At 40.1% G+C, this 15,872-nt stretch overlaps 1 protein-coding gene across 1 annotated transcript; it reads right to left on the bottom strand.

Moving 5' to 3' along the window:
- Window positions 1-3,294: 3,294 nt before the first annotated feature.
- On the bottom strand, window positions 3,295-11,431 carry LOC118229906 (poly(A) polymerase alpha-like). The gene is made up of 10 exons (XM_035422412.1): window positions 10,531-11,431; window positions 9,894-10,013; window positions 9,197-9,306; window positions 8,727-8,848; window positions 8,129-8,271; window positions 7,201-7,265; window positions 6,959-7,110; window positions 6,059-6,169; window positions 5,582-5,638; window positions 3,295-4,849 (listed from the first exon to the last, which is right to left on the bottom strand). The coding sequence occupies exons 1-10, from the start codon at window positions 10,608-10,610 to the stop codon at window positions 4,754-4,756; spliced, it is 1,056 nt and encodes a 351-aa protein (XP_035278303.1). The 5' UTR covers window positions 10,611-11,431; the 3' UTR covers window positions 3,295-4,753.
- Window positions 11,432-15,872: the final 4,441 nt, after the last annotated feature.

Genomic DNA, 15,872 nt, shown 5'->3' with positions numbered 1-15,872 from the left:
AGAGCATTGTTTTTTTTACTGGATTGTGAGCCAAACAGATTCAGGAGAAGCTAACTTATTCTTCTCTTATCAAACAGCAACTCATGGATGTGTTCTTTGTGTGACTGTGTGAAAAAATAGCAAACATAGCCAAACAAATCAAAGGGCAAAGAGACCAAAACCAACATTGTCTTGCTATTTAAATTCCTATTGACATTTAAAGCTATTTGTCAGCTAACATTACACAGTAGCATGCGATTTAAGCATGTGTTCAAAGTACAGTCAAATAAACATAGTGTGGCCTAGTAGCTACAATTGTAGCAAAGTTAGTGGCCTAGTAGCTACGATTGTACAATCATAATTGAAGCATTAATCTACCAAGCATTCTCTGATGCAGTGTAATGTAAGGTGATCTTTTCAATTTACATGTCTGTACTTAAAATCCTGACTGAACTACAGAAATTCAGTTCCTATTGAACTCTTTGTAGCACAAGTTTAAAATGGTAGATGGAGCGCTTTTCGTTCATTTCACTTAACTGATATGGAACGGAAAAGGATGTAACCACTAGCTTCTGTTGCCAAAATTTCAGAAACAACTTTTTTTTTAATTCAAAAACAATGGCGTCCAGTGCACCGCACCACTCAATTTTCCCATTGCCTAGAATGGAGAAACCTTTTTCTACCAGACGAGGGGTTTACAGTCATAATTTAAACCCATTACATATAATAATAAGAACATTGTAAGCAATATTAACTGCCTGAAAGTGAGTGAACACAGTCCTCATTGCAATTAGTTATTTGAACACAATCTGTGTCAAAATTACCCCAAAAGGATTCAAACCCTTGGTTTTACAGGAAACTAATGGAGTTTGTGCCACAGTATTAGTTTCATCAGGCTTGTTCATAAATGATTAAAAAAATTAAAAGCATGTTATTCAGTACTTAGAATCAACGTCAATGGTTTAATTCAATGGTTACCGAATATGTAAATCTTTATTGTGCTACCAAACCATTAGGATAAGAGACACAGTATTTCTATTGTAGAAATATAGTGTATCCCTTAATAATTAATTCCGACATGCCTAGAATACCATCTTAGAAACTTCAATCCCCCAACATATTGTGAGACACATATTGTAGTGGTGCCATTCCATAAAAGTGAGGGAAGACTTTATGATGCATTCCAGTGTGGCATCCGTAACTGTCTCACAGTCCTTTATGCTGTGAAATGATTATTTGATGACATCATAGAACGTGATCAAAACAAGATCCTTCCCTAAGGGCTTGAGTTTTACAGTATAAGCAGTAAGTCTGGTATACAGCCACTTTCAGGTGTGTGACCTCTGACCCAGGACCAGGGAGTAGAAGTAACCATCAGCATCACATGCCCCATTCCAGAACAAGGCAATCTGTGCCAGCGTCCGCTTGTCGTTCACTCTTTGCTGCGCTGGTGGCGGGGTTTCTGGCTGTGGAAGTCAGCTGTTTCCTGTGTCGCTCTCCAGGGAGTTTGTGCTGTCACTCTGTCTCTTGACAACTTGACAAGCCTTTTCACTGGTAATGTGGCGGCCTCAGATGGATCACGATGGGGAGCAGGCAAGGAGCTGGAGCATGAGGAGTTGGCAGGAGACCAGCGCTCAGGGACCTCCCCCATTGCTGACAGACTACAGCCCCTGGCTCCGGATCTTGTCTCTCAGGAGGTAACCAAACTGAGCCATTTCTGAGCCCCAATGTTCACGCCAGCCTCCCAGGAGGATGTAACCAATGCTAGTACTTTTTAGCATTTCGAATTTTAAAAAATATCTCTACGCTATTGTAAAACAGAAGTCAATAGAGCCAAATGCAGGGATTGGATATGCTGTGCGCGATCTTTAATTTACCAATGAGGAGGACCTTTAGGTCTAAGGTTACAGCCTCAGAGCTGGACTAACTTCAGAGCAGTGAACTTTCTTCACCCTTCTACCTTCCTGATCCTCAATTCTCCATTTGCTCTGTGTCTTTACTCATACAATTGATTTTAATCAATCTAAAAAGACCACACTCTGCTGATAGCAAGACACACAAACCTCAGAATGGACATAACACAGACTTCTCCTTCGGCACTACACAGCTTCCTACTGTCAGTTTCCTATTGGTCTTTCTCTGTGGGACATAATGGGATTTATGCAAACACCCCCCCCCCCTCCCACCCACCAAATTTTGGTCAACATTCAACATTCTGAAACATTGAAAGGCACCAAACTGACCTCTTCAACAACCTGCTGTAATCTGTTAAAACCAAACAGTATGTACTGGCTGCTTATTAACAGAGTACTTTTCCTTCCTTTAAATTTTTTTTTACATTTTTTTAAACCATGTTACAGTACCTCAGGATACTCATACTCCTTCTCAAACTGCAAGTAAACTCACTGCACAACTCAACTGGAAACAGAAACATTGTTTTTCTTCCCATGAATCTATCTATTGTGTAGGGCATGGAGCATCATTTACAAAAAAAAAAGGCATTTCTGCACTGAGATGAATTGGGATAAAATTTCAATATGGTGGTCGCTGAAATTCTGAAGAGCTCTGTGCCTTTGTTTTTGGTTCTTCACTGTTAAAAACCCAAATCATTAAAATAATGAAACTTGAAATGTCAAATGTACTGCATGCTTGAAAACTCACAATTGCTACTTCTCTTTATTATGAAAGTGATTTTAATTAAATTGAATGTAGTACAGATTAATTAAAAGCCACCTGGAGTTTGACCAGTTTTTTTTTTTTTTGTTCATATGAATACGGGGAGGACTAAATATCAGAGAAATAGTTCTTCCTTCTTCCCAGAGGGAGGGGATGTAATTATATTCACTATAAGACCCCCCATCAAGACAGACAGCAAAGTGTTCCTAAGCAACAAAATCCATTTTCTTTATTCAAATACATGCAAGACCCACACCCCCTGAGGTTGACAAGATGGGTGTAGCATAAACGTAGGAAATAGCTTCATGATTTTCAAAAGACTGTTGCAACCACCAATGTTATTAATGGACTCAACGTATATTCTCATGACCAGACGGTCCATGGCAGGACACAGGTCTTACACATGGTGTTTGCGAGACTGGAAATGTCTTTCTTTTTAGAAACGGCTGCATAGCTATGGTGAAGCTGCCACCTAGTGGGTGATTCTGGTATTAACAAATAACTCAATTCAGTGAGCAGATAAACTGCTCACAGCAGTCAACAAAATCAGGGGTTATATCACTACAATTTAAATACAATTAAAAACTACTAATTACCTCAGTGTAACAGTGTTGTTTTTTTATTCAAAAATACAAGCAGGACTTTTCAGGATATCTGACCTTTATTTGTGAAAAAGCACAATACGGTGTTCTTACAAATAAGCCTTGAAATAAGAAAACAATACGTTTCAGAACTGACAGAGCTGGGTAAGAATGAAGGACAACATCGACAAGACTGGTGAAGTAACTAGGGGAAAGCAAAACTCAAGATTTAAGTCTTCATCACAATACCAGGGTCGACCATTATCCACTCCATCAACACAAAGAGAAAGACAAAGCGCTTTTTTTCTTCTTTTTTTCCATGTCACAACAAATATTGATCTGTGAAACAATGTCAGAATGTCCTAAAATAGCAAACAAAAACATCCTCTCATCTCTTCATGACACAATTTAACTTTTTTCTTCTGAATTTAAGAATGACCACACACTTTAAAAATACAAGTAATATGAATGTTCGTGTGAAATATAAAATACGTGAAGTCAGATAATTTGTTTCCCATATTTTGACTACATTGGAACAAAATTAAAAAAAAATTAAAAAAAACATGGTCACAACTGAACGTTTACAATCTGCACAAACATCTGCATCTATTCCTTTTTTATTTTTTTATACAACACACTCTTGAGGTATACTGTAAATATAACCAAACGGCCGGGTACAAGTCTGTATGGCTACGTTTCTCACGCAGCATTCTCCACTGTTGGGAGTACCCCTGAACATAGATGCTCCAGCAACAGCTCACATCTCCACCATTAATGTATAGGAATGATGGCATGCCAGCTCAACACATTTTTCCACAGACCAAGTTTTTGGTCACGTTACTAACTGTAACCTGGGCTGTTTCAATTATCACAAAGCTGTCGAGGTCTGCTGCAACCTTAAGAAGAGCAACACTACACTACCACAACCTACAGGCACTGAACTGCTGAGTACCTCATGTTAACAATATATCTTCGTATTTATTTTTTTGTATGGTGCCAAGACCCATAGGAGTTGAACAGTGCTGACTTGTCGCTTTCAATTTGGATACTGTAGCAGTGCACCTAGTTGTAATTTACATTAAAAACAGTCATCTGATTCAAACGTTACCACCGTCAATACCTTTTCTCTGCACTTCTCAAACAGTATAAAACACACACACACACACACATGCATACGCGCACGCACACACTTTTGTACAAGTCACATTTACAATTTGAGGGCATGACATTTACGTAGCTTGGCTTTCCTGTGAAACTGAGTGTGCCAGTAGAAACAGTGGCATCGCGGAGATTGCAGAAGACGGTAGCAGTGTCGCCCACTGGTGGACAAAGCCGGAACAGACACAGAGGGTCCCTTCGGAGCGACCCTTTGGGTGCTCTGGTGCCGGGGGTCGCCGACTCGATTGGGCATGGCCCGGCTGCGCCGTCACAGAGTGGTTTCGGCTTTCAGGGGGCAAGGCGGGAGGGTGTAGGGCCGCCCCCCTGGAGGAGGCCGTCCCGTCAGTGCAGTGCGACCCCTACCTGCTGAGCCGCAGCTTGATGGAGTTCTTGACCACTGAAATGGGGTTTGCCGGGAGGAGGGGCACATCCGACAGGTCAGCGCTGGGGAGCCTCTAAAGCCGACGACAAGACAGACAAGAAAAGATTAGAGTACACACGTTTGCATTAAAATTTCACAAGCTGCCTTTTGCTTTTGTTGACAGGTACAAATACCAGCACACGTCATCCAAATACATTTCCACACACGCCACATTTCAATGAGGAATTTACTGAGCTTCTAATTTATTTTTAAATTTTGTTACTTGCATTTAATTAACTTTTTTATGTGGGGAGGAGAGGGGTGATGATCCATTCAATATCTATGGCGTTTGTGTTGCGTTCATCTGATTTCTCAACTTTTTTGTTTCTTAAAGCACTGTGTGTTACAGATATGCATAAAAGGACCTATATAAATAGTTACTATTGTTTTGGATAATAATAATAATCGCTGTCATCATCATCACTTATAATCAGAAGATGCCGAGATGGAATATTAAAAAAAAAAAACTCATTTCTCTACCTTCCCTTTCACCTGTTAATTCTAGTGACAAAGGACTACCTATCACCAGCAAGTTATGGCCCAATCATTGCACTTCTCATTAATCTCTACTTTGGGATGTTAATGAATCTAGGCCCTTTATGAAGCTAGGCCTTTTTTATGTGCACTGTAAGTCGCCCGGGTACAAGAGCGTTAGCTAAATGCCTAAAATGTAAAATGTAGTCATTTATAATTAATAAATAACATTTCTGTGTTATAAGAGAAATTAAATTAAATTAGGGATAAGTGAGGAGGCGCTTGTCCAAACCTTAATTTCAGCCTCTGCCGTCACCTCACCATGAGATGCGCCGTCGCCCTCACCCATCTGCAGCAATCAAACATTCAAATCCATTTCCCATCCGCACAAATTTGACAAACAAAAATAAAGCTAGCAGTTAATTAACTGACATTGCTCTGGGTCTCACGACAATAACTGCGAGACTCAGTGTTGCATTTGATTTCACAAAACTAACAGCACATCAAACAATATAATCAAACGGGAAAAGTATACACCATGACGCGCAGGTTGAGAATGAGCAGATTACTAATGGCGTGAAAAAAAACGTATTCAAAAAATTAGAGGGAGGGACGGAGGAAGGAGAACATACAAGGCCGAAAAAGGGGTAGGGAGGGAGCGAATGTATATAAAAGGGAGGATATTTCAGAGAGACAGAGATAAGCAGAGGTATGAAATGGGCGGGAGGGATGAGGGTTCCGGTTTAAACCTGCAGGAGCGGAGACGTACCTCTGTGACACTCACGCCATCTCCTGCCGGCTCTTTTTCCGGGGATGGGTCCTGGGATGGGTCCAGGGATGGAGCCAGGGATGGAGCCAGGGACGAATCCTGGGATGGATCCTGGGATGAGATGGAACGCCGAAGCGCATTAAGGTCACACACCCCTTATAACCTACTGACTGGACTGACACATTCCATTATCTATTCTATTGGCTGCATTTGATTGTTGCTTTTGATTTTTATCCTTACTGTGCCATTTTATCTGCTCTGTTATTTTACAGTTTGTTCATTTTGTTACATATTTACTTGTAAAGTGAACTACTGAACATAATTATGATTAATAAAATAATAATAATAATAATAATTATTATTATTATTATTATTGTTATTATTATTATTATACTACACACTATCTGTAATATGAATGGGTCTTGTCTATCGAGGGCTCTCAAATTGCTACAGTTTTGACACAAGTGTTACTTCCCCCTAAAACACTGTTGATACTGGTATTACCAGCATCAGACAAGATTTAGAAAAAACAAGAGTTTTACTCAGCACAATTAGCAACAAATTGCAACAAAAAACGGTTTAAATGACAAAATCTGTGCATGTCATGAATGTTCTGCAAGTGTGAATCCGGGGAACGAAGAACACACGTATCAACAATTTTTAATCATGTTGCACAATTTTGCGATGCAAATAAAAATAATTACACTATGCCAAATAGTCTAATTGAGGAGAACTGGCTGTTCTGATGGTATTGAGTATTATGAGAATATAGTAGGAGGTGCCTATATTCATTTAATAATTTTAACGTTATTTATTTTTCATTTTTATTTAATTTTTAAACTTTATCTTTGGCTTTTTCTGCAATGGTGTTGTCACTGGTGCCGGTCATGCAGGGCCTACCTCCTCCACCTTCAGTCTTTTGGCCCTCTCCTCCAGCAGGGGTGAACCCGCCCGTTTCGCTGCTGAGGGAGGGGGGACGGAGGCATGGACTTGGGCCGGGGCGGGTCTGTTAGGGGGCGTGCAGGAAGAGGGAGCAGATCCCTCATTGTCACCTGTGAGGGAGACAGGAAAGAAAGGTCTGGCTTACCACAGCCGTGACCGCAAAGCTCGCGGCGAACAGCGGCGGGAATTGCGGCACTGACCTGCCGAGGCGGGGTGGCCTCCCGCGGCATCGGAGGGAGCGGTCAGGAGAACGGCGGGACTGGACCTGCAAAAGAGAGGGTAGGAGGAGCAACAACCATGTTATCAAATGCATTAAAAGATACTATCATTACATCATTAAAGTATCCTATTATTTTAGCATGCAGTGCCTAGAGACGTCACTCCTATAATAAATCTGGGATGACTTCTGTGCCACACACGCACACACAAACACACACAGCATCAGGAAAGATAAGCATGATTGCTTTGAGGATGAAGTTCACTGAATAAACACTTCATTTGCACTACACTATAATTACCCAAAATAAATTGTCATTAGCTTATCACTGATAGGGACCTTAAATCGAAACAATTCATGGATGAAAAATAGCATTGTGCTGCCAAATAATAAATGCTTGCCAAACCCAGACAGGCCTGTAGCTCATAAATTTCTGAAGAAGGGTGCCTTGTGTTCGATATTCATGCAACGTTTACCATCTCTCAACTGGAGAGATGTTTTCAATAAGTATTTTGCTTTAAAGACCCAGTGCAATCACTTTATGAAGTGTTCATTAAGCCACAAGATAAAAATATACACTCACTTTTTTCAAATTCATAAACGGGAAAGTAATAACATTTCTAAACACGAGAGCTGGAGAGTCTTGCAATGTAAGACTGTAAATCAAAATGCTACTTGCATTACCAATATTGTGTCCAAACCATCAATACCATACCCTCCTGTAGTGGGTGGTATAACAACTTAAAAGCTATAAAAAACAGATTTCAGGATTTATATACATTGTGTTCTTTATGAGTTACTATTAAACAGCGTGATTTCAATTGTAAACACAGTGTTGATTGAGTACTTTGATGAGGAGCCAGAAGAGGACTGTACAAGGACCGACAAGGACTGAACTTGTCAGAGCTTACCCCCGGGGGGTGGGGGCATGGCTCTGTATGGGTGCCCCGCTCCTGCCCGTGGCTGTGGGCGAAGGCACAGACATGCTGTTGTCACTGTCCTGGGACAGATCCAGACAGCCGTCTGTGGGAGGGCTTGGTCCCTCTGTGGAGTGCTGGAGAAAAGAGGATGAGAAAGAGAGTGTGTCAGGTGCCCAGGTCTTAGTTGAACAGAGAGGTGTCCAGCATTAATGCACTCCCTTTTGATGGAAACACTTCAGCCAATGGAGGAAAGTTATACACAGGAGTCTAATTAAACTCGCAACAACACAGATCAAGTGAAAACTAAAGCAAGCTGAAGCAGCTTCATAAATAAGCATGTTAATGGATACGCATTACACAGTTTGATTTAATGGTTACAGTGTCATGTTTTTCAGGTAACCTTGTTCAGACCTTAAACCCTAGCCTTCTGTTTCAAACCAGCTGCTTTGCAACACGATGTGGACAGAGGTGGCTGGAACGAAGTAGCAACACATACATGAAGGAGTTGCCACAATTTAATTACGCTTGCGTCGCGCGGCACTGATGCAGAACCGCACGGGCAGCCGCGGCTAGGCCCCGTTTCCCCCACCTTCCTGCGCTTGTGGATGACGCGGTCGGGAAGAAGCTGCTGAAGCTGCTTCCTCTTCACGTGCATGGCCGTGATCTTCATGTCTGCTTCGAACATCTTGCTGCCGATGGCCTGTCTGTACACTGCAGCCACGCGGAGAGACCACAGCTCAGGGCACTCGTGCACATCCACACAGAATGCAGAATCCTACATCAATCACTAAACCTGCCTAGGATTGAAAACTAATGACTTAATGTACACTTAAAAAAAACTGGAGCCATTTAAACTAAAGCAGTATTGAAGCTATGCTGTTTCGTTGTATAAGCTGTGTGGAAGCTATGCCATTACTGAATCGACACTGCAATGAAGCTATAAGGTGTTACTGTTTTGATACCGTGTTGAAGCTTTTGATACTGTATTGCTTTGCTGACACTGTAATTAAGCCATCTGGATCTGGGATGCTGAGGTCGCATTGTGATGAACTCGCTCACCGGTGTCAGTGAAGGACTGGATGTCAAAGGTCAGGTCCACGTTGAGGTTTTCAGAGCCCTCCACTTTCTTAAAAACAATCCCGATCACCCACATTGTGCTGACCTCCTCTCTGTTCCAAACAAACAGGGAATCAAGGCCCAAACCACTAATGTGAATGTCCTTTAGCAAGGATTCCAGCCACGCACACTTTGCTCAGCCCTGATGCGCAATCACGATCTGGCGCAAGCCAATGCCTCTTCAGGAAAACCCTTTCAAACCACATACTGGCACATATGAGTGATAGGCAACACGTTTTGGATGTAAACACACAGAACAACATGCAGTTTTAATGCAGTTTGGCCTTAAGAGTTACAGCACGATTTTGTTTAAAATGACTTTGGGGCTAAGTAAGTGCTACAGCATTACATATACTGTATTAATTTAGTTCAGAGCAAACAGTTACAACAAAATTAAAGAAAAGGTAGCGGAAAAGGTAAATAAAGGGGGTAAATATAAGTGTTGGAGAAGAACTACACATGGCATTTTCACTGAGTTTTGAGGTTAAGACTATTACAGCAGAATTAAAAATGTGTTTTTATCAGGTTTAGGGCTACAGGTACTATATGTTAGAGCAGAAGTTAATATGCTGGTTTAAGGGGTCTAAGAACATTAGAGCTGTACTAAAGATGGCATTCGGACTGGAATTACAAGGCTCACTTCACATTGCCCTCCTTGGGTCCTGGGAATGACTGCGGGTTCACGTGAGCCAGCGTGATGAACTCGTTCTTCTCAAGGTTTCCCACCAAGATTCGGATCTTCGACTCCACCAAGCCGACCCTGCAGGAGGAACACTGCTCGATCAACACAGGGACTGTACCCCAACTCTACAGAACCGCAATGACACGTCAGTTCACACATTCATAAATACACAGAAAGTACTGACTCTCCCCTGAAAAAGGCTAAATCTATTACACTATATAGAGGGGAAGGGTCAGATGTGAACTGCCATTGGTGCCGCAACTGGGGGGAGAAATTCAACCAAAATGCAAAGCTGTTTGGCCCATTTGTTTGAATAGCATATTTTAGCACACATTTCCTTTTTGTTCCTTGCTATTGCAAAATTCTGAATTTTACTGTGACCAACAGAGGCAAAATGTTGCATAAACAAACCAAAAATATGGAAGAAATTTGACATTTTTAAGGTAAAATATGAACCACCAATTGCACTTCAACTGAATTCCGCCAAATATTTCAGAACTCGTTTTTGTTTGCAATATCACTTTTAACCCATATCAATGCAATTATCACACCCACCACAATATCACTGATATTCTTATCCATTTTCGGTACTCACCATTCCAGATGCTGTTTCTCTGTCGGTGCACTCGCTAGCAACACAATATAATGCCTTGGAACATAAAAAAACAATGCCATTACACCCTTTAAAACAATGTGAACAGACACAAACTCCTGAAGGCTGCGCTCTCTTAACCAGAGGGAGTAGAGGCAGTCATGGGCTGCAGAGCGGGGAGGAAGAACAGCCGTCTTGCTCTTTCTGAGGACCTCCCGTGTCCACTCATCAGCTCCTCTATAAGAGGAAAAAGTCACGTGCACCTGCGATGCTACAGCACATCAACATACGTAACCTTACTATAGCGGTTCACTGGGGCAAGTGGTGTAAACCACGCTCTGAACTGAAATACTTATAAAGGGCAAAGGCTGACCAGCCGTTAGTTGTGGGTGATTTACCTGCCCAATAAGCATGCAGGAGCAATTTTTTCATTACAAGAGAGATGAGCTGGCAACTAGTCTTACTCCCTGCAATTAAAGGCAGTCTGTGCATAATTATCTCAGGTAAGGGCACAGCTGTCACCAGATGTGCATATGCCTGACTTACAGCTGGTAAGAGAGGCTGACTCGTGTGAAGAGAACGGTGAACCAATTAAGCCGTATCAGTTCATCTAAATGGGAGAGGAACTGCTTGAAACAGTGTGCTCAACAGCAGCCTTCACCCAAAGTGGAACTGACCATCTGTCACCTGGCATCTCCAAAGGGTGCCATCGCAATCCTCAGACTTTGTGGGCTGTAAAACAATTTTTTCCTGTTATTTGCAGGGGCTCTTGAATTCATATGAAATGAACAAAGTGCTTTGTGCAAGGAATATGGGGGGGGGAAGTAAATAAATTACTTTTTAACAAAGGCCAAACCACAACGTATGAGGAATGACAGTCTTTTCCAAGTTATTATATATATATATATATATATCATATATATATATATATATATATATATATATATATATATATATATATGATATATATATATATATATATATATATATATATACACACACGCTGACCAACGTCAAGTTACTGTTAATGCACCTAAAATTATTATTTTTTAAAGGCTTATTTCATTTGGAGGTTCAGAAAAATTTAAACCAGAAGCATCCAGTTGTCCGGTATATCAATAGGTCCAATTCAATAGCTAAAATTCTGTAGAAAAATACATTAAATAAAAAATAAACAATCAGACAATGGCGAGAAATTAAGAAAAACATTTACATGTCAATTTTTCCTCCAGATTGTATATTTTCAGCTGATTTAGACAATTAATCACAAACTCCAGAAGAGCCTTTCCATTTCACAACAGGTAATGGTTTCTACCCACTGTTTACTGTCATAATTGGTTTTTGAAAGCTGCTTCTATTGACTAGCAATTCAGAAACAACGGTGTCAATTCTGGTAAAAAAAACACCTCATATAATGAAGGGAAGGGAAAACAAATGTTTAAATTCATCAGGGAACACCTGAAAAATAAAAAAAGACTGAGACAAGAATATATGATTCATTTATTCAGGAAAAAGAGTACATGTCAATGCAAGCCTAGAGTCTATGGAGGAAAATGTATTAATCTAACCATATCAAACGGGTACAAAGTGATGAGAAGTGATCAGCAGAAGCATGGAAGTATAGTGAGAAAAATAATAATCACAGGAAATTAAGTCAAGAGAGTAAAAATTTTAGAACACAGCAGATTCAACATTCCAACGTCCACCAACAGTGCATTCCCCAAGGCATTACCTATGTATTACTGCATAGGCTCATGCACCAGCTTTAGGCCAGTTTGTGGTCATCATAAAACCATTTAAATTCACTGCGGCTAGAGTCAGTGAAAGGTTTTAAGGGTGGTTCTGAAATGAGAGGATCATTTCTTACAACAGGTGATGTCCAGACAACTGAGGCAAAACCTTTTGCTAGAGAGAGGTCTTTTTCTGTCATTTTAGTAATGTCTGTATTGAAGCATTCTCTTCTTGAGGGATCTGAGCACATTCTATTCAGGATGCATTAAGTTTGCTTGTGCAGCCTCAACTACACACCTAATGACAATGTGTCGTGTGGTTACAAAACTGAAATATACTACCCTATGCGTAACTATGTTCCACATACATGTGGGGGAAAAGCCTGAGAACGTTTTGAAACCATCTATGAATGGCAGAAGTGTGCAAAGTTTTTTTGAAATGAGGGTTAAATTTAAACATTTTGACCAAAGGAGCAACTCTCAGGGTAAAGCAAAGCCTTTCAACTTACAAGGGGAAATTCATACAAATAATCCACAATGATGGAAATACTGCTGGAGCATAGGAGGTTAGTTTACTTAATGGAAAACACCAATAAGCAGCTTCTGGTCTGCCTCTAGTAAGACATGAGTACTGGGAGCCTAATGCCTATCCCAAACAAATATAATGCAAGAAAAAGTGAAGTCCATTTAATGACTAGCCTACCTGTTTTACCCTTTCAAAAAATATGGGCACTACACAGGTACACAGCTGCTGAGAATGTCCATCCATTTCTGACATTGAGCTTCTGAATTTGGACATTTGTACATTATCCTGTGAAACTAGAAACGCAAATATGCAGTAATCTATATCAAAAATGTGATATTCCTGAGGCAGAAGAAATTTTATTCAACTTGACTTTTTCAAGGAAGAAAAGTACAGTAATGTAATTCCTTTGTGAACCGAGTCAATACAGAACAATTAAAGAACAGTCCTATCAGCAAGCCACAGCATTATTCTGCAGTGACTAATTACACTACAGCAATCTAACTTGCTCCACAAAGAACAGCAAAATGCAAGGCGAGCAGTTATAACTTTTAAGAGTCATAACTTCAGACAACATTAAATCATTAAAGATTTCCTGTAGTTTCTTGAAAAGCAAACATGAGTTTGAAGTAAAGTATACTACATGGGCAAAAGTATGTGGACATCCAACATCTCATCCAAAATTATGGGAATTAATATGGAGCTGATCCACCTTTTTCTGCTAAAACCACCAATCTTCTGGAAAGGCTTTATACTAGATATTGGAACATTGCTGCAGGGATTTGCTTCCATTCAGCCAGAAGAGCATTGATGAGGTCATGCACTGATTGGGCAATTAGGTCTGGTTCGCAGTTGGCTTTCCAATTGATCCCAAATGTGTTGGATGGGGTTGAGGTCAGGGCTCTGTGCAGGCCAGTCAAGTTCTTCCACGGCATTCTTGAAAAAACCCTATCTACATGGACCTCGCTGTGTGCCTGGGTGCATTGTCATGCTGAAACAGGAAAGGGCCTTTCCCATACTGTTGGGAAGAACAGAATCTTCTAGAATGTGATTGTCTGCTGTAGCATTAAGATTTGCCTTCACTGGAACTAAGGAGCCTAGTCCAAACCATGACAAACAGCCCCAGATCAAGGGGTGTCCAGATACTTTTGGTCATATAGTGTGTGTTGTTTTTCCCCTAATCAGATACAAAAATTACGAAAGTATATTTCATACATGAAGCTTTTCAAAATTGCTGCATCTGCTTTCTTCAATGCAAGCCCATGTTCCTTATAGTATTGAACTTCTTAACTGGCCTGCAAGCTTCAAACCATTTAAATTTCTTGTTATTTTATTATTAACTTTCTTCACGTTATGAGTCACACCGTTGTAATTGGATTAGCACATTTATGGAAAATAGCCACAAAAACCCTAAGTAAAACAGACTAACAAGAAATACATTGTGCAAATTGTGAACTAAAACCTTTTATTTGAATTTGCTGGGTACAGTTCAGTTTAATAAGGCACAAGAAAAGCAGGAGGAAAAATAAAATACAACTTCTGTACCTACCTTTGATAAGCAAAACCACAGGTACATGCATGACCAATTGTCTAAACGTTATCTGCAGATAAAAATAATCTATTGTGATGTTTAATTTCTATAGAATTCAAACACATTTAAACGGCTATACTATAAGTCTTACTGCATGCCTGTGTCTTTATTTCATATCTACAATTGTTCACAACATCAAACAATGAAAGAATATTAGATACACTAGTGAAGTATTTACGTGCTTGTTTGAAAATTAAATCTTTATTGAAATTGTTAAGCCTCACCATGTGTGTCCAACAGGATAAGCAGTTTAATACATACTTGTATTTCTGAAAGAAGTTTGGTGCTTCAAACAGTTTGGACCAATCAGATTTATTCAGCAAGATTTCATCTGTGATGGCAAGACCTGGTAAGGAAACATAAAAAGCGGTTAGCTAAATGGAATGTTTGCTCTGCGCCTGCCATTACATCACAATATGTCTGTGATGGACAAAATTCCATGTGGTCATCAGTAGCACAATACAGGCAAACATTTTTAGGTTCGATATTTTATCAAATCACCATCTCCGGGATTAAATCATTATTTGTCCTTTTTTCAATGTTGTCCTTTTTTTTTTTTTACATTTCAATCACTGTACAATGACTTTTGCAAACCTAGATATACATTTTACAAACTATTTTTTCAATCAGTAAAAAATAGATTTTTCTCTTTTCATTGAACAAAGGCCTATGTATATTAAATATACAATCATTTCAGAATGTATTACTTTTTATAATTATGAGTAGCATTTTGTTCTCTACAACCACAATTTGCCTCTGATATGACCAAATGTATATGGAATAAATGAACCAAAACTTAAAGGTGAGTTTTTGTCCAGTTGAATGTGCCCAACTAACCCTGCTTGAACTCCTCCATCATGACACCACGGGTTGACACAGATACATTGTAGGTAGAGTTCTGCTGGGGGTATGCTGGTGTAATGATGGGCATTAGGTGGTACCTATCACTGGGGGTCACCTGAAATGACAAACATTTACACTATTACATGCCACTTTTCTCACAGGTTCAACATGGCGGTGTCTGTGTAGACAGCTCCACTGCATTAGCATGCTTACCCTACTGATATTTACAGCACTGTAGCCAAGATGAATGTTCAGTCCCATTTAAAAATCATTTATATAGGCATTGCTGCATTACATATAGAAGAGACATATTGAGTGTGAGAATAAGACAGAAATAGGAGGAGAGGAAGAGAGAAAGAGAGGGGGAAAAGAACAAGGAAAAAGGGGTGTATTACCCTGGGGTCCCACACAGGCAAGTTGAGATTGCAGTCTTCAGGCTGCTTCAAAAGGACAGGGTTAGGCCATTCCCTAAAAGAGACCACAGCTCGTCAGTCAGAGCAATCAGTCAGTCAGAAAAACAGTCAGTTGAAGCAATTTTCTCAGTTATTCTAATGGACGACAACTCAGTATACAAAAGGCTAACAAAACATTCCAGCATCGCTCCCACCCATTTTTCAACCTTACAAAAGTAATATCCTGTAGGGACTTTCTTGAAAGA

Source organism: Anguilla anguilla, chromosome 6, assembly GCF_013347855.1.
Source record: "Anguilla anguilla isolate fAngAng1 chromosome 6, fAngAng1.pri, whole genome shotgun sequence".
Taxonomy (NCBI): Eukaryota; Metazoa; Chordata; class Actinopteri; order Anguilliformes; family Anguillidae; genus Anguilla; species Anguilla anguilla.
This window is presented reverse-complemented; position numbering and strand designations above follow the sequence as displayed.